The sequence below is a fragment of the Syngnathus scovelli genome, chromosome 7, assembly GCF_024217435.2.
Source record: "Syngnathus scovelli strain Florida chromosome 7, RoL_Ssco_1.2, whole genome shotgun sequence".
Lineage (NCBI taxonomy): Eukaryota > Metazoa > Chordata > Actinopteri > Syngnathiformes > Syngnathidae > Syngnathus > Syngnathus scovelli.
Genome location: NC_090853.1, coordinates 8,590,019 through 8,607,371, shown reverse-complemented (window position 1 = coordinate 8,607,371; position 17,353 = coordinate 8,590,019). Strand labels below are relative to the sequence as shown.

General features: G+C 40.0%; 1 protein-coding gene across 3 annotated transcripts in view; it reads left to right on the top strand.

Moving 5' to 3' along the window:
- Positions 1 to 3,132: 3,132 nt before the first annotated feature.
- LOC125972082 (membrane-associated phosphatidylinositol transfer protein 3) overlaps positions 3,133 to 17,353 on the top strand; it is a 46,856-nt gene continuing 32,635 nt past the window's right edge. For all 3 annotated transcript variants that reach the window (XM_049725373.2, XM_068651346.1, XM_049725372.2), the window contains exons 1-2: positions 3,133 to 3,668; positions 9,504 to 9,599. In XM_049725373.2, the coding sequence (XP_049581330.1) occupies positions 3,644 to 3,668; positions 9,504 to 9,599 (121 nt within the window). In that variant the 5' untranslated portion in view covers positions 3,133 to 3,643. The remainder of the gene's footprint in view (positions 3,669 to 9,503; positions 9,600 to 17,353) is intronic.

The window sequence follows — 17,353 nt, the reverse complement described above, 5'->3', positions numbered from 1 at the left end:
TATTTAGACAATCAATTGACTGAATTGAATTGCTACAGGCGGCTCGGTGGCGCACTGGGTAGCACGTCCGCCTCACAGTTAGGAGGGTGCGGGTTCGATTCCACCTCCGGCCCTCCCTGTGCGGAGTTTGCATGTTCTCCCCGAGCCCGCGTGGGTTTTCTCCGGGCACTCCGGTTTCCTCCCACATCCCAAAAACATGTTTGGTAGGCCGATTGATCACTCCAAATTGTCCCTAGGTGTGAGTGCGAGTGCGAATGGTTGTTTGTCTCTGTGTGCCCTGCGATTGGCTGGCAACCGGTTCAGGGTGTCCCCCGCCTACTGCCCGATGACGGCTGGGATAGGCTCCAGCACGCCGCGACCCCCGTGGGGACTAAGCGGTTCAGAAAATGGATGGATGGATGAATTGCTACATTGTCAAGCTTTTTTTGCAACCATGTCCCATCTGCTGGATCTTGTAGGGCAGTGTCTCATCTGTCTTTCGTGGAAGAATTATTTGAGAGGTGAGATGAATAGCAAATTCTCAGTTCATTCTTGGAGTGACTGTGGAAGTGTCATTGCAGGTTTGTTAGTGCACTTAATGCGTATCAGAAGGTACCTAAGAATCTTCACAGGGAGTGCTTCTACTGTTCAGCTGAGTCGACCATCTGGTGAGTCATTGGGCATTAAGTCAGTCAAGTTTAATAATTATAAAAATAATAAAGAAATCTCACATCACACAATTTGTGGTTGGCATATATAAATCTCCAAAAACAGTTACCGTAATTTCCGGACTATAAGCCGCACCGGACTATAAGCCGCACCAGCTAAAATTCAGGGATATTTTAGTTTTTTTCTTACATAAGCCGCACCGGACTATAAGCCGCACGTGCACATGAGTTTTTTACAAAGAAAGACAGTACACAGAAAGCCGTAAAAATCCATAAATACGCCGCACCGCCATTTAAGCCTCAGGGTTCAAAGTAACCTTCTGAATAAAATGCATTAAAAGTTCACATTCATTACAACTTGTTTTTGGTGAGCAAAATTTCAGAGGAATTGAATTTAAATGCTGATTGATTGGGTTTTAATACAATGCAGATGGTCCAAACAGCGCCACTCTGAGTCACATGGCAGAGTAAGAGAAAGGGTTTAGAGCCCTTTGACGCAGGTAACCTAGTGTGCATTCCTACTAAAGCTCATAATAGTCACAAACAACACAGCCAGAATAAGCAGCAGCCATAGTAGTGTTTTAAAATAGTATTTTTGTTGTTTTTTTCTTCAAGATACCGCACAACAGTGGTCCACAGCCTTTTTACGAGTGTATAAAAGTGATCAAGTCATCACAAAAATCACGAAAAAAATCTTATATAAGCCGCACCTGACTATAAGCCGCAGGGTTCAAAATTTTGGAAAAAAGCCGCGGCTTATAGTCCGGAAATTACGGTATTCAAAAAAAAAAAATTCTCGGGGTGTCTTGTGTGTTGTAAAGCCAACCAGCCTTAAATATAATGAAAAGTCGAGCGAGGATGTCTGTCATCATCATCGGTTTAAAGTCCGTTTTCCAGGCGCCGCTGGGTTGGACTGGGTTCTTGATATGGCTTTCTTCCACCGGGAACGGTCCATGGCCATCTCGTGATGGCCATGGACCGTTCCCGGTGGAAGAAAGCCGTCTCGTCTGTAAACCCTTTTAAAAAGTTCTTTGTGTGCCTTTAATGTTTGAATAAATGATTTACTTCGTGTCTCCACATTAAAGGAAAGCGGTGCAATCTATTAGAACGCCGAGTATGTGGAGACAATACATCTTAGAGAGATTTAATTTAATTAACCCACTTGCACTGGGCTCCATGAACGAGCTGACTAAACTTGCCCGCTCACCATGTGTTTTAAGAGATTTGTATATGTACAGTTCATGTTGTATCAATTGTACTCATTAGTCATTTCTCCACATCAAAATTCCAAAACTTCTCCCTCCCCCAGGGCTGACAGCAAAGTTAAACTGGATTTGGGGACAGAATTTAAAAAATTTAAAAAAAAATGTCATGTTTACTTTACAATTTTCCCGCCACGCCCTGCCCACACGTAATGATAAAAATTCCAAATCTTAGTAATTTAGTATATCCTCTTGTATATGTTTGTCATATTTAGACGAATCATCTAAAATGGAGTTGATCTTTGAAGGAGATCTCAAATCAGCAAAAATTACCTGAAAATAGTCAGATATTATTTGTTTGCCCAGCTCTAGGTTGTGAATATGGTTGCTTGTAATAGAGTGTTCCTCCCCCCATTTTCTTTTATGGTTTATCCATCCTGGCGTGCTGATGAGGTGAGACGTGTCATGAAAAGGTGATATAACCTCATGGTGCCGGCATTGAGGTGGTGGACTCTTATTTTACAGCCCGAGTGGATCAGATGCAACAGTAGCTGTAAAACTTAATGTCAGATTAGTGCAGATCGCTGCTGGATTTCAGGCCAGCCACCTGCTCCATTACTATTTCATCCCTAGAAAGTGTAAGAGACATACAGCAGACATTATGCTGGTGTTATTTTAAGCCTTTCATACTTTGTGATAACGACAATGGAAAGCTAGTCAAAAGCTTTTTTGTTAAATTTTCACCAGTCACTGCAGTGGACAACAATGGATCTTGATGTCAAAGTTGCACATTAGTCACTATTCACTACAATGGACAGATATTCAAAGTTTTTTTTTTCTATATGCCGTAGCCACTGCACGGAATAGCTCATTAAAAACTGTTTTTCTCTATACGTATGTATCAATCAATAATAAGGATAATTGATAACTTTTTTTAGACCGATACAAGTATAAGTATTTGCTTTTGAGTACATGGAGTACTTGAATACTACCAGTAATTGTGATACCTGAAATTTTAGCTCCGTACAGTGACCCAGTACGGGAGCAAATTGCATGGGGTACGTGGAAACATTAGTATGTCCAAGATGAGATTTGAATATGCTCATTCATTTCATAAATCTGGTATTCACTGCAGTGAATGATGCGCGCCTATGTTATCGAGAGAGACACGCGCTCATACTGTAATCTCAAGGGTTTATTTTGTTTTTATTTTTTTGGACTTGATAAATGATAGGATAAACTTGATTGACGTAAATAAGAAACGATCTTGCCATGTTCGGGTACTTGTGAAGTCAAACCGCTGTTGGGACTTTTGGTTTTGTTTCTTTGCTGCAGTGTTGGTGGTGACCACCGCGGGGACGGACGCCCTTCAGCCGCGTCGGATGTGCGCACCGCTGGAGGCAGTGGCGCTGCAGACCGGTTCTTGGCTACTCTCTTCTGGATTAACAAGCGCGGGGGGGCTTGGAGAGGAGGAGAGAGGAAGAAGAGCTGCTGGGTGGCAATGTGAGCCAAGTCTGCACAGAGACAACAAACCCTCCCCAAAGTATGCGCGACGGCTGCGGTGGAGCCGGTGCGGGCGGGGGTGGGTGGATGTCCGCTTGACACAGGTGGATGCGTAGCGAGCAGCGCGGCAGCTCATCGCCACGAGGGGAGGCGCACCAGGCGGCTGCGGCGTCAAGCTCGCATCGGTGTGCTCCCAGAACGTTTTGGGAGCGCAGCTCAGCTCAGCCCTCTTCTTCTTTATTTTTGTGAGCGAGTGGACGATTGAGCAAGAGGAGCTCTCTGTGCGACAGCATGTCTAAGGAGGCGAGAGGAAGAGGTAAGCGAACATCTGCATGCATGCCCGCCTGCCCGCCCTGTGTGCCGTTAACAGGTAGCATACCTCCCCCGTGTGCCTCAATCTGCTGGAATGTGAACCTCTTTGGGTGCTTCTATTGCACACGCATTTTTGGATTATTATTTTGCTGTAGTTGGAATGTAACAGAAGTAACATTGACAGAGGTGAAGCACAATTTAGGGTTCTCGCTTGGGTTAAGATTTCAAATTAAGCTTCCAGGGTAAGGTTGGAGACTTAAGTCAGGTTTAGGTCTTTGGAGGTGGCGTTAGAGTTTTAAATCGGGGTTTGAGGGCAAGTTTAGGGATTCAAATTAAGATTTAAAGCCACGGTTATAGTGTAAAACCATGCCTCTAGGCTTTCCAAAAGGTTTCAAGGGAGCATTGAGATTTCAAAGTAGGGTTGAAGGCAACATTAGGGTTTCAAGTTATGCTTTTAAGACATGATTAGGGTATCAACCTTAGGGGTTTGATGGCAAGGTTAGGGATTTAAGATTTATACAGGGTGGGGGTTTTAAATTAGGCTTCCAAGACAAGGTTGGGGCTTTACCTTTTTTTTTTCTTAAATGTTTGATTTATTTTATTTGTTTTTGAGCAGGTCATAACATCATTTTTTTCTGACAATTGTGCAATGCATTCATGGCAAACAAACGTGGAAAAAAATGAAGAAGAATGACCATGGCAGAGGTAAAAGAAAAAGACATATCACTATTTGCAACAGCTCCTCAAAACAGGAGTGGGAAGAAGAAAATCATATTAAATCCCACCCCATTTCTATTATTTGCTTTCCTCACGATTAGGTTACGCCAATGCACATCCTACTGGTATAAATAACATTAAGAAAATTGATGTGTTTTACATATAGTTACTATCAAAATGATTTAAAATAGTATATTCCAGCAGTAATTACATGCCAATAGTAGTAATAGAAAAAATCATATAGCAAGCACATACCAACAATGGTAGGGAAGAGCCAGTGACTGAGCAAATAATACTAAGCCTCGCCCTCCTTGTAAGGAGCCCAGACCATATGTTTATAAGATTCTTTAAAGCTATGGTGTTGCTTGTAGTGTTGGTCCAGTCTGCTCCAGTTTTAGCTCACATACAGATGCACAAAACCTCTTCTTGGTACTACCAAACTTTGGTATTGCAAAATTTCCAAAGCCTTGCACTCTAAGTCCAAAAAACTAAATTTGTACATTATTTGGTACTGTTTTGTTAAAGGCTGTAAATAGGTATAGAATTTCACAAGGTCATGAATCTTGAGTAGGTCCGCTCGAATAAACAAATTATTAGTATGTGCTAGAACCTTTTACTTAATGATTAAAGGATTTAAGGAACATTGATAATTATTTACCCATATTTGCAGTAGGTGATATAAGAAACAAAATACTATTCAAACAGCATCATTTATTCATGATTGAGAGAGACTTGGAAAATGTTGTCCTTATATGTGTTCTGTGGGCATTACACGACATCTTATCAATCATGAATTATTATCAATTATTACTCTCGCTCACTCCCCCTCCTCCCCCTGCTCATCGGTATTGGCATCTTTTGCATACATTCCATTTTTGCATACATTGCCAGGAAGCTCTATTTTTATTTTGTCGTTCGTTCCAGAAAACATTTTCTTATGTACTTTTTTAAAATGTGCTTACCTCTGGAATAGTGTCTTCCTTGGCCTTTACCCATGACAGCCTATTTGGTTTGGTTGCAACGTACATGGTACATGTTGAAACCATGATCCCAGACTTTTGCAGGTCTTTGAATGTTTGTCGTGGTGTTTTTTTCAACCATTTCCACCAAATTCCAAAGACTTCAGTCATCAATTTTTCTCTCCTGGCCCCCACATAAGGGGAGTTTTTGACAATTCTCTGCACGTCAAAATTCTTAATCTCATCATGTACTGTTGGAGAAGAGATACCAAGGTCTTTGGAGAAGCCTTTATACACTTTGGAGGTCTTGTATTTGGGAATCATAGCACGTGTGATACCCTCAGACAGCTCCTTTGTTTTCACCATTGTGTCAAAGGAAAGGGGGATAACAGGTGGCATTTTAAAACTTGAAAGACATCAGTTGTTGGTTCATTCCTGTCACATGGGCACAGACAATTTAGAATAACCAATTCTCATTTTTTATCTACCAAAGGAGAGTCACAATGTGTTGCCATACTGATTTGTAGGAAAGGGTGCCAATACCAGTGACACAGCACACTTTGAGTTTTCAATTTTTTCCTCCCAATATTTATCGTTTTGAATAGTTTTCATTTACTCTTTCATCAAAAAATTCTTAATAGGAAATATATTTTTTCTCTTGATTATTTTTTTTTCTGAAAGTCCTACATTATGTACTTTAACTTATTGAGTGCCAATAATGGTGAGCACGACATTATTTCACCCACCGGCGGCGCATGTAATTAAAACGTGCTTTTAGCGGGTTTCTGAAGACAAAATAGACATTCTTATCCGTTTTAGTGACCGATCAGCACTACCTATCCTCTCCTCAGGCCATATTTCCTTTCTTCAGCCAATATGTCTGCCAGCAGCAAACAATATTAGGTTTTCTTTCCAATTTGCTCACAGTCATCTTTGTCATCGATGCAGCTCGTCCTCCCTCTCACATCCACTTAATAGTGTGAGTTATAGCTCCCCAGAGCATTTTATATTTTTCGTATTAAATGAAAGGCCATCACTCTGGAAGTTTGCCTTTTTATTCGTCTCCCAGTTGAATAAATGGGCATGGACTTGTTGTTCTGTTATGCGCCTGGCTAAAAATAGCAGCGCCTATAAATCCCCGTCTGTGTTCTGAATGCTAACGCGCCACTTCCGCAAGACATTGCTTATTATTAGCTACTCATATATATATACAGGTATGTTGCGTCGTATGACGCTGTTTAACAGGCAGCCGGCATTCAGCTCATGCATTCCATCTGTGAGCTTTGCTGCATTATGTTTGAGCACACGTAATAACCTTAATTGAAACATAATGGATGATTGTCATGGCGAGGCCGCGCTGCCTGTTTCAGGTCAAGGCGACGGCAGGGAAGCGGCGCCCTGGCGATGGCTGTTTTCTTGATCGTTGGATGGTGGGATGGATCGAGTTAATCGGGTTAATGGGTGGATTCAGATGTTTGGATGGATAGATGACTGTGGAATGGATGGATGATTTTTTTGTGACGATTGTATATGGATTAGTTGGATGAATGCAACTCATGGTGGGATGCATTGATGAGTGGGCAGGTAAATGGATGGCTTTAGATGGGTGAACTGGTTATAGATGCAGGTTAGTGGCTACATGGATTGGTTGGATGGAGGGGTGGATTTATGGTTGGATCCATCGATGTGTTGGATGAATGGATGGACAGATGTTTGGTTAGGCAGGTAGACGCTGGGATGGATAGATTGGCTTTGTGAGGTTTGCTGATTGAATGGATGGATGTTGAGTAGGGGGAAGGTACGTTGATGGATAGGTAGGTGGGTGGTATATGGATGGATGATGGCTGGATGCTAAGATAGATTGATGGCTGAGCGGGTTGATGGTGGATGAAGGGAAAAGGTGCTGAGTGGCGTGAGGCTTTTCACCGCCTTCCAGCCGACTGATGCGAAACCAATCTGCGAGTCTTATGTGAAGAATAAATTAGCGGATGCATTGTTTTGTATTCCCAATTGATTGGATCAGAGAGCCCACATTTCTTTGTTCCCAGCTCTTGAGAAAATTGTGCATAAACAACCTTAAATAGCAAGAGTATTATTGTTACTGTATTTTACCCATTTTGCTCAGCAGCTTACGTAGTTGTGCTCGGTTTAAGAGGGGACAGACGGAGAGAGAGAGTTGGGGATAAACAAAGAGAAAGGACAGAAAAAGAACCATGATGGCAAACAAAGAGTGAAGGAAGCAAAAATCTACAGCAACACCTGTTGCAAAACAATTCGGGGACGCACAAAGAAAAATGTAACACAAGCAGCACCTACAAAGTCAACAACTAAAAAAAAACACCTCTTGGTTCTCATTGAGGAATCTGTGAATAAACCACATGAAAAGAGAACCAAAAGCATAACATGAGAACCAAGACATGTTGCTTTGGAGAGCCTTACATGAACGAGGAAGAAAACAAAGAGACAAAAAGCTACAAGTTTGTGACCTTCACAGTGTTCTAGTGTCTGAGTGAACAAGCTATTGAAAGTGACAGCCGCGGTGGATAAAGACACAAACAAAACGCAAATGCGCTAACACAACCCAACTGTAGGCTATTTGCAGCAAGGTGAATTCAGCGGATGAGCACAAAGAGTGACGTTGTCCGTTGCTGCAGTAGTGAGGACGGTTGGCATCCAGTGTAATTGCCTTCTAGTGCGTGCCAGCGTATGCTTGTGTTATCGTGCGTGTCTGTGTGTGATAATGTCCGCCACTCATATGACAGTTTTGGAGGGCAAATTAATGCAGTGTTCACCTCTCATCGACTGCAGCAATTGATTGTGCCGCGATGCGTTTTGATTAAATTGGAGCCCGAGCTATTAATAGCAAGTTTGGGCGGCTCACCAGTCAACTCTGTCCATCGTCTACGATTGAATTTAAAAAATGGGCTAGTAGACTTTAAGTCTCCTGTTTTCTTCAGAGGCCTCCCTCCAGTCCTTTTGGCTTTATTTGACTCCTCCCGATGTACTCTTTTAAGAGGAAGAAGGGAACAGTCCCATGTGTAATTGTGCTGAGTCATGCTACAGCCCAGACATGATTATTCAGAAATTCAGTGATAAAGGAAAATGGGTTTTGTTAAAATAAGGTCAAACCTGAATTTTATTTGTAATATCATTATTAAAAAAAAGTATTTAGGGGAAACATTTCAATTGAATAAGACTATTATATTTTGAGGAATATATTGGAATTATACAAGATCTGCCACATTATTCAGCGTTTAATTCCCATTGCTCCATGCACTACTTTACATGTCCCTCATTTTGTGAAACCAGCCGAGTATTGAATGTTTGGTGCGGCTATCTTTTCATTTGAAAGCTGAATGAGTTCCAGGCATCAATTGAAATGTTTGCATGCATCCAGTGCACACAAATGCCGCAGGCAATCAATAAAATACACCCACCGTGTGTTATTTTTGGACAGTTGTGACCCTTTCATAACAAATGATGTTATGTGTAGTTTGGCATTTGTTTTTTCCCAAGCTTTTCGCACACAAATGGTGAAAAAAAGAAACGGCACGACAGCTGGTGCTAAATATTGATTTGATTTCATTCATTTCCAACCCAAATACATTTATTGATCCCATTTGTAATCCGCACTCAATGTTAGCCATCTTCTCAGGCATCCCGTTCCGATAATGTAATTTATAATAAAACTATTTATGGAACTCAAAACACTTGCATGTCAACCCACTTTTACTATTGAAATGAATGAGAAAGCCATTCATCTGCTCGGTGTTTTTAAATATACAAAAAAAAGCATTATATAATATGGTATTTTATTAAAGATACAATACCATTAGAGAATATTAAGAATTGAATGGTTTTTGCATCATGATTTTAAATGTCAATGCCCATTGACATTGTACCACTTGTTATGTGTGTGGCTTGGCCACCTGGGGGTTGTATAAATATGGACATACAAAATGCATGAAGAAGACTTTTACCTCTAAGTGACTGTGGTCCAATTTATCATTTTTCACATAGGACTAAGAATACAGTGATCCCTCGTTTATCGTGGGAGATGCGTTTCAGAACCACCTGTAATAAAACATCTGTGTTGCTGCACGATTTTTGTTCAAATATCCATTGCTTAAAATGTGTGTGTTTGTGTTTGTGTGAACATAAAGGTTCGTCACGGAAGCACAGCGCCACCCACTGGTGTCTGCAGAATATCGCGCAAGAATCTGTGGACAGCTCAGATGAAGAATTTTTCGACGCCCGAGGTTGGTGTTAAACTTATTTCCTGATGTTGCCTTTAGCGTTGTCAAATATGTGCCAAAAACGATATAGTAGTGATTAAAGCCCAAGACAAAACATAGCAGTGTGCAAAATCTAGCAGGGAGCAGGTGACCTCCGGCATCCACTTGAGTCGGGTGCATCCAAACCCAGTCGATTACAAGGCATCAAGTATTGAAGAGGTTGGAAGTTGGAAACAAACATGATTGACTCAAATATCAATGCCACAAAGAGAAGCTGTGCGGTCGCAGTTAGACATGCATTCAGTCAGTGATGCTGAAAATCTGAGCAAGGACACACAAGGTTGTTTTTGCAACTTTAAAATGTGATGCATTTATTTTCCACACAATATAAGGGGAAAAAAAGAAGAAGTTACAAACCACTTTGATGTTCTTATGCTTGACTTTGATTTGCTGCCATGTCTGTTTCATGGTACAGCCACCACATCGTTTCTATAAAATATTCATTAATCTATTCATCACCAATGATAATCAATCATAAAATGACTCCACTTTAAATTGGCCACAAATTCAATTGATTTGAATGAATCGCTCGTTATTGGGAAACCTTAACTCACAGACTAAACTAACATCTTGAAGATATGTTTTTATAATTTTGACTTCTCCCATGTTCAGCATGTGGAAAAAATGCATTGACACAGTCAGCAATTTCCTGCCAGCATTCTTCTCTTGCCTTATTTGCAGAAACAGTGTAACGTTTTGCAGTTAGAGTTTTTTTTATATTCTTCGTAACCTTCCATGATCACAATTTGCTCCTCCTGAGTGAAATATGCAGCCCTTGAACGGTCCATTTGTTTTGTTTAATGACGCTCCAAACGACCCCTTTTATGTGAATGTGCACAAAGCCTGGGGATGAAAGCCTGTCTTAACAAAGCTACCATCGTTGTACCAATTTTCTCAGATTGTGGATTTAGGCCTTCTTGATCGAGATTACGCAATAAATACCTGGCTTTGTTGAACTTCCTTTGTAGTATACTCCTCTGACTTGAACTTTTTCTGGCCAGTAATTAAAACAAAAAAAGTACCCCAGTGTGCACGTTTATCGACAGCTTTGCTAATAAACAAAAACAAAGCTAACGACATCAGTGGCATGGTTCGTAATTAAGTGCAGCGCACCACAGAGAAGGAGGATTTGCTCGGCCAATAATGAAGCGGCGCTTACGCCAGCTGGAAGCAGGGAGATGCCATCCACATGGGATATTTATCCTTCCGATGGGACATGAGTGCACCTGGAGGGTAATTGACACTGTTAAAGTAAGACATTAATTAAAGGAGTAGATTGGAATGGATCAGTTAGGATAAACTTGAAAACTTGAGTGATTATATTCAATAAAATGGCTTGTGTATTCCCTTGACTTGAATCAATAGTAGAACGTAAAGTGTTATTATTAAAAGCTGTGGATAGGGATCGCCATATATATTTTTATCCCAACACAAACATTATTTACGGAACATTATTGGCATTTAAAATTGTTTTAAATAAATATATAAAAGCTGTGGATAGGGACCGCCGCATATATTTTTTTCCTAACACAAAAATATTTTTTGGAACATTATTGGCATTTAAATGTTTTTTTAATAAATATATAAAAATTCCATCAATTCATTTATTATCTGAACCGCTTTATCCTCACAAGAGTCTCAGATTTGCTGTGTTCTTTTGAGATTAAAATCAGCGTTATACAAGTAGTACAATTAGAATTAAGTCTCATAGTTCATAGGTTATATTATGAGACTGGATTCTTGTAAAAAGATTTTTTTTTTTTTTTTCTAAATAGATACATGTTCTTTAAAAAATAGATGTATATTGTAAAGGGTGACCTTTTGGACTGAAAAGACGATAAAGCCGATTGTAAATGTCCTGAATATACACGAAGATGGAGAAGAGCTTTTCTATTGTGAACTGTGAAACCATCATGTCAGGGCAGAGATGCAGCATGTCAACAAGGACGTTTAAACGCTCCGATGCTTTTCATGTTTTGAGACACTTTAATGCATTTAGCCCGTAGCTACAAAACTGATCAAAGCCAAGCTCAACATAGTGTGAAAAGCTTTGTGCTCCCGGGATAATGAATGCACTCATGCGTCGTTTCCTCAAGTGAAGATTGTCATCATAAAATCTTAACTATACAGACAATGTTTTGAGTCTTATTAATATTACTGGCTGTCCTACAAGTGTTTACAGATGCACAGCTTTCTCATATGAATATGTTCAAAACAATTTAGTGCTCTTTAAATGCTCTCTTAATCAGGACCAAAGAGTGGCAGTCCATATGTTTATTTAGTGCTCTTTCAGTAAACTTTCAAAGATAAATCTATTAATATAGAGGATTAAAACAAAAAAAAGCATATTTTTAAGAGTTGATTTTCTTGGGTGGGCGGTAAAATCTCGTGACAATTATAATAGTATAATAGTATAATTTTTTTCGGTTAGAGAAAAACCATATGGAGGTGAAGTCATTATGGTCTGAGGTTAGTCTTATTTTATTTTGTAGTTTTTTCTAGTTCCTAGTTTTTCTAGTTTGTACTATTACAGCAATTAAGTATTTTTTGGGAAAACAATTTCATAGGAGAATAGTCCTAAGAAGAAATAGTTTTTAATCCTATGAGAAGTTATATTTATTCAGTGTAAACAGTCCTTATCTTGCATACTATTGTTTGTAATGCATGCACATACACACAGAAACATTCATACCAACATTCTCCCTTCGATCTCACAATCAGCAATATTGAAAAAAGGAGCTTCATTGTGTCAACATGTGAGAACTCAAATGAAAAACACCAAACAATAATCTAGCAAATATGAAGCCGGATAATAGCAAATGAGTAGTGATTCCTCAGAGACTGCAAGGGAAGCTCAGTATCTCTTCATAACCAAACTATGGTGCTGTACTCCAAGCGCAATGATGCGAATTAAAATCCTTAACAATTTCATGGTATCCTCTTCAGTATATGCATCAAATTTGGGACAACATTTTTAGGACAAGTTTGTCTTTGTTGCTCAGCGAAACAGCCCCTATTGGCTGAATTGATTTGTTTTCAAAGGACTTGCGGAAATTGACATAATTGACTCTACAATGGCAGCTTTAAACCAAATTGGCTGCTGTCATTTTTGTATTTGCTTCTTGAAACCTTTTTGTTTGTTTGCTCATGATGAACCCTCTGAAATTTCTTGTTACGCAGTCAACTGGCCTCAGGAGCTGCCTTTATTTTATTTTTATTTATTTTTAAAAGGACACCAGAAAATTGCCAACATGACTTAAAATGGATGCTTCAATCCAAAGTAGCTGCTTTGTTATCTTTACAGGCATGGTGCATGTAACACTAAACAATGTTAACATTGCATTGTACGACCATTTACGGTAAACACATACAGTTAACACATGCTCACATCTAAACATCATTTCCATGCGACAGATTTCCTTTCACGCTCCGTCTGTCAATTTGCGTCATTATGCAAATGGACGCCATCTAATTCGGATAAACAACGCGATGTCAAGGACTCGCACTGTTAGACAATGTGGCGATTGAATTGGCAGCCTCGATGGCGATTGAATTGGCAGCCCCGGGGGCCCTGCGGTGGCAGCTCGTCAACATAAAAAATTTCAGAACGACTCAGCAACATGTAGTGAGGAATGGGTTGTACAGTTACGCGTAAATGAAACACCTCTTAAGCGATTCTATACTGCACAGGAACAGACGCCTAAGACTTGAGTGCAAAATCCATTAGAGCACACTACAGGAATGAGCTGACGCCTCACCGTGTTAGGACAAATATTGAAAATTGCGTCTCACTGAGCCACTGATGAAGATAAGATGCTGCTGGCGGCTGCGTGAAGCTGTGAAAGAAGACAATACACACCAGAGCCAGACAACTCAATGCGGGCGACCGATCTGAAATTGCATCATGTCTTGGTCGATTTTATTCTGAGGCCAAATGAATCACATCCGCACTAGAGTTTTTGAGGGAAATTCAGCACCGAAAACCAGTTTCAGAAATTTGGCTGACATGTCTCGTACCAACCAAATAGTCTCTTGAAAGTAAAACAAAAAATGCACAGCAAGTCTGCCATTTTGATTCAAAGTGGCCATTTTAAAATCCTTTTGGCTGTTTTAAGCAGCCCTTGGAAGGGAAACTTACAGATTTTGTTTGATTGACGTCAAATTTGAACCACAAAAGTAGTAATAGTTTACTATTTTTATGTATTTCTCACCAGTTTCACTAATAACATGAAATTTGGTAGGTATGTCTATTATGATTAGGTGTACAAAAACATCTAGCAAAGCCATGCCTGAAAAGATTTTGGTTAGAAATGGCCATTTTTTGATGACTTTGGCCATTTCTGACGGTCCTTCAGAGATGAAGCATTCCATGACCTAGAGCTTTTGTCAGATTACTATCAACCAAATTTGAGAGAGATTTGACAGAGAGGCAAAACATGGGTAAAGTATAACACCAATGCTTTCTAACTCGCAATAAAACACAAAACAAATAATAATTCAGTTCACAAATCTGTGGAAAAGTCATCTCTCAAAGTCAATTTAACTTAATGTGATTTTTTTTATCCTTATCTATAATAGGTACTATAATAGGTAGACTTGTTAAAAAAAAAGTATTGAAATCATGCTGGAAAAGACACAGGCGGGAAGTCCATCATTGTTGGGGATTTTGATTGAACCACATATACTAGACAGATAGATGACAGTAAAGAATGACTAATTGCAGTTTATGTGCGTGGGCTAACCATGGCAGTGAAACATGATGACTCCACACAATAATTCAGCTCGTGATTTTTATACGAACCACCAAAGCCAGTTTTATTTGGAAACACGAAATCTGGTCGGCAAAACACCTCAAGGAGCTGTGTCTGAAAACATGCATGCCATTTTGCGTTGAAGTGGCCATTTCAATACCATGTGGGCCATTTCCATGGCTCCTTGAAAAACAAATGGCTCATTTAATCTGATTGCTATTAAATGTGAACCAGGTGTCCTGGACAGATGCGGGCACAAATTGCAAGGGATTTTTTTTTTTTTGCTTGCTGAGTATGGCAGGTAAGTTTGATTTGTTACTATAAAACATGAAACTCCAATCACCTTAGCCTCACAAGGTTTTGCTGTGAAGAGATTTATTGGTGTTCCTCAATGGCAGCAGATGTCTGATGTGGTAATTTCTTTCAAATTCACATACTCGCATTATGTTCTGTGTCAGGTATAGGCCTACCTCTCAACTTTAAGTTTGCTCACCTGACAAAGCAAAACAAACTGTCTGAAGGTCGCTTACAATAGCTAGAATATAACATAACATGTTAATGACATGTTAAAGCACAAAAGATTGGAGGATAGCTAAAGTTTGTTTTCCTGTCTTTCTCTTCTATCTTCCATCTTGCTCTTATGTTTGATTAGATCATTCGAGGGAGACACTCAGTCAATGGAGATGTATTTGTTTTCTTGCTCATAATATTGGACGGTGAGCCAAGAGCCTTTTTCTGCAGGCGTTTGCAGACAACACATTTGTACGCCATGTACTTTCTCCAATTTGAACACTGGAAGAGAGTCATCAAAAATGTCTGACAGTCCTTGTAGGAATAGTGTTTGTCAAGAGACTTTCATCTCTTCTATTGTAACTCCTTTTACGTCACTCCTCTCAGGACGACGGTCACATCGAAAGACAATTTTTTCTCGCATTTGTCAGATCTACTTTGTGACAGCATTGTAAATCTGTGAATAGAGAAAGAGGATCATTCGTGAATGTGTTTCTGAGCTCCTGCAAACTTCAACACCTTTGGGATTTATTTGCAGCTGAAGGTGTCTTTGCCTGTTTTTTCTGAGAGCGAGGTCGAATAGCGGGATGTTGTTTCCTTATTGGATTTAATTGAAGAAGTTGGTTATTGACACCTACCGGTAAATCATTTCAGAGTGCCGAGTCCATTATGCGCACCAAGTTCAGGATATGACTTTGTAGAGGTATGTTAGTTTACTTTTTGTGATGCCGGCAAAAAGACTTCGCAGTTTCAGGTTGGCAATCTCTGTAGGAGACTTGTCTCCAATCCACTTGGGTAAATTAGTTAGAAATTTCTCAAAGTACGAGCCCCGCAATTCACCCACAACAGCCACTTTAGACCAAAGTGCTCGACTTCTTCTGCCTTTCTGGAAAGGGGTTTTGAGACAATTCTGTGCCTCCTGTTGTGATAGGCCTGTCCACCCAATTTAGTGTGAGTCTGTGAAACTGGTATTGGGGGCTTATTCTTTGAGTCAAGATCTGACCTTGTGGAGCGGGCCTATTAGAATTTTGAGATTTATGGCAGGTCATCTAGCCTTGCTGCTATGCTCTGTGTTGACTTTTCAAACAGCGCTTCTTAAGACTGCTCATGACAGACGGACTAGCTTTGAGGGCTGAATTTTCAAATACACAGAGAATTGTCATTGTTGCATATATTCAATTTAGCATCATCCATCTGTGGTTTAAATTTTGTTCCAAAAGAACAAAATCTATAATAGAAATTCACGTTTGATGAATCTCTGGGAATGGCGGAAATGATAATACAATTTCCACGTTCAGTCAAAATGGAGGCTCACACAGCCATTTCATGCATGGCTTCTGAAGCTTTTTTTTGTAGGTCTGCTTGTGAAAAACATACCAAATAATACAAAAATAATGTGGAGATACGGTTATAAATAAAAAATAATTCCAGCTCCTAGTGGCCAACAAAAATCGCTGAGGCAAGGCCTTTATTTTTGAGGACACGCTAGCTGCTGTCATGTTGGGAGTCTAGCAAAGCCATTGGAATACTGTTTTTATGGCCGCCATAAGTGTAGCGGAGTCGTCAAAGCACCCCTTTATCTGCGTAATGACAGTTCGACTACATCATGGCTAACACGGCTCCATCAATGAGGACGTTACATCATTGAAATGACCCTACCCAGGGGGCCCACTAAAGAGGACTTTGATGCTAGTGTACTGTGAAATCACTCAAAAATAATTCCAGAATGAAGAGATGCTATTGTGTACAGTTGTGTACAGGCCAGTTTTAGATCCTGTAATGACAATGCGTTTTTATTTGTCAGTCTTAGTTAAGAACTGTATAAATTTGTCTATTAACAAGTTTTGGGGGGAAAATCTATCTTTATTTGCTGAGGCACTTATTACCTGAGAACAGTCAAGGTGATGTGTAATGCATTGAGGAAATGAGAGTGTTCTGCTGTCTTGTCATTTCTCTGTAACCTTCACACATTAGGGGAAAATCCTCCTATCTCATCTGACTGTGCGTCATCGGATGTCGATCGAGGCCAAAACAAAAGCTGTCATATAATTGCAACTCGTAGCCGTAAGATGAGATTCAAGTATTTCTGGAAATTCATTTAACAATCCCGCTCTCTCCCCCATGCCCATTCACTGTGCACTGTCAACTTGAAGGATGTCTTGAATATCTTTTATTTTTTTGGCCAATCCTTGAAGGCAGTCTACCCCTAACATGCAGGGCAAGTCCCTGACTTTCCTCCTTGCTCCTCACAGCCACTTCAAAGCACTTTGCTGTTTTGCCTTACATTCCAAGGCTACTGTCAACCTCCTTGGAATGTAAAGAAATAAAATAGCGTCCAACAGCAGTTTCATCGATCATGCGATCATTTGGTGGGGTCATTCATGACGGAACGCACTAGAAAGTGTCAAGGGCCTGTCTCCAGAAATGAACAGACAGTGTGCCATTATGGTGAAAGAG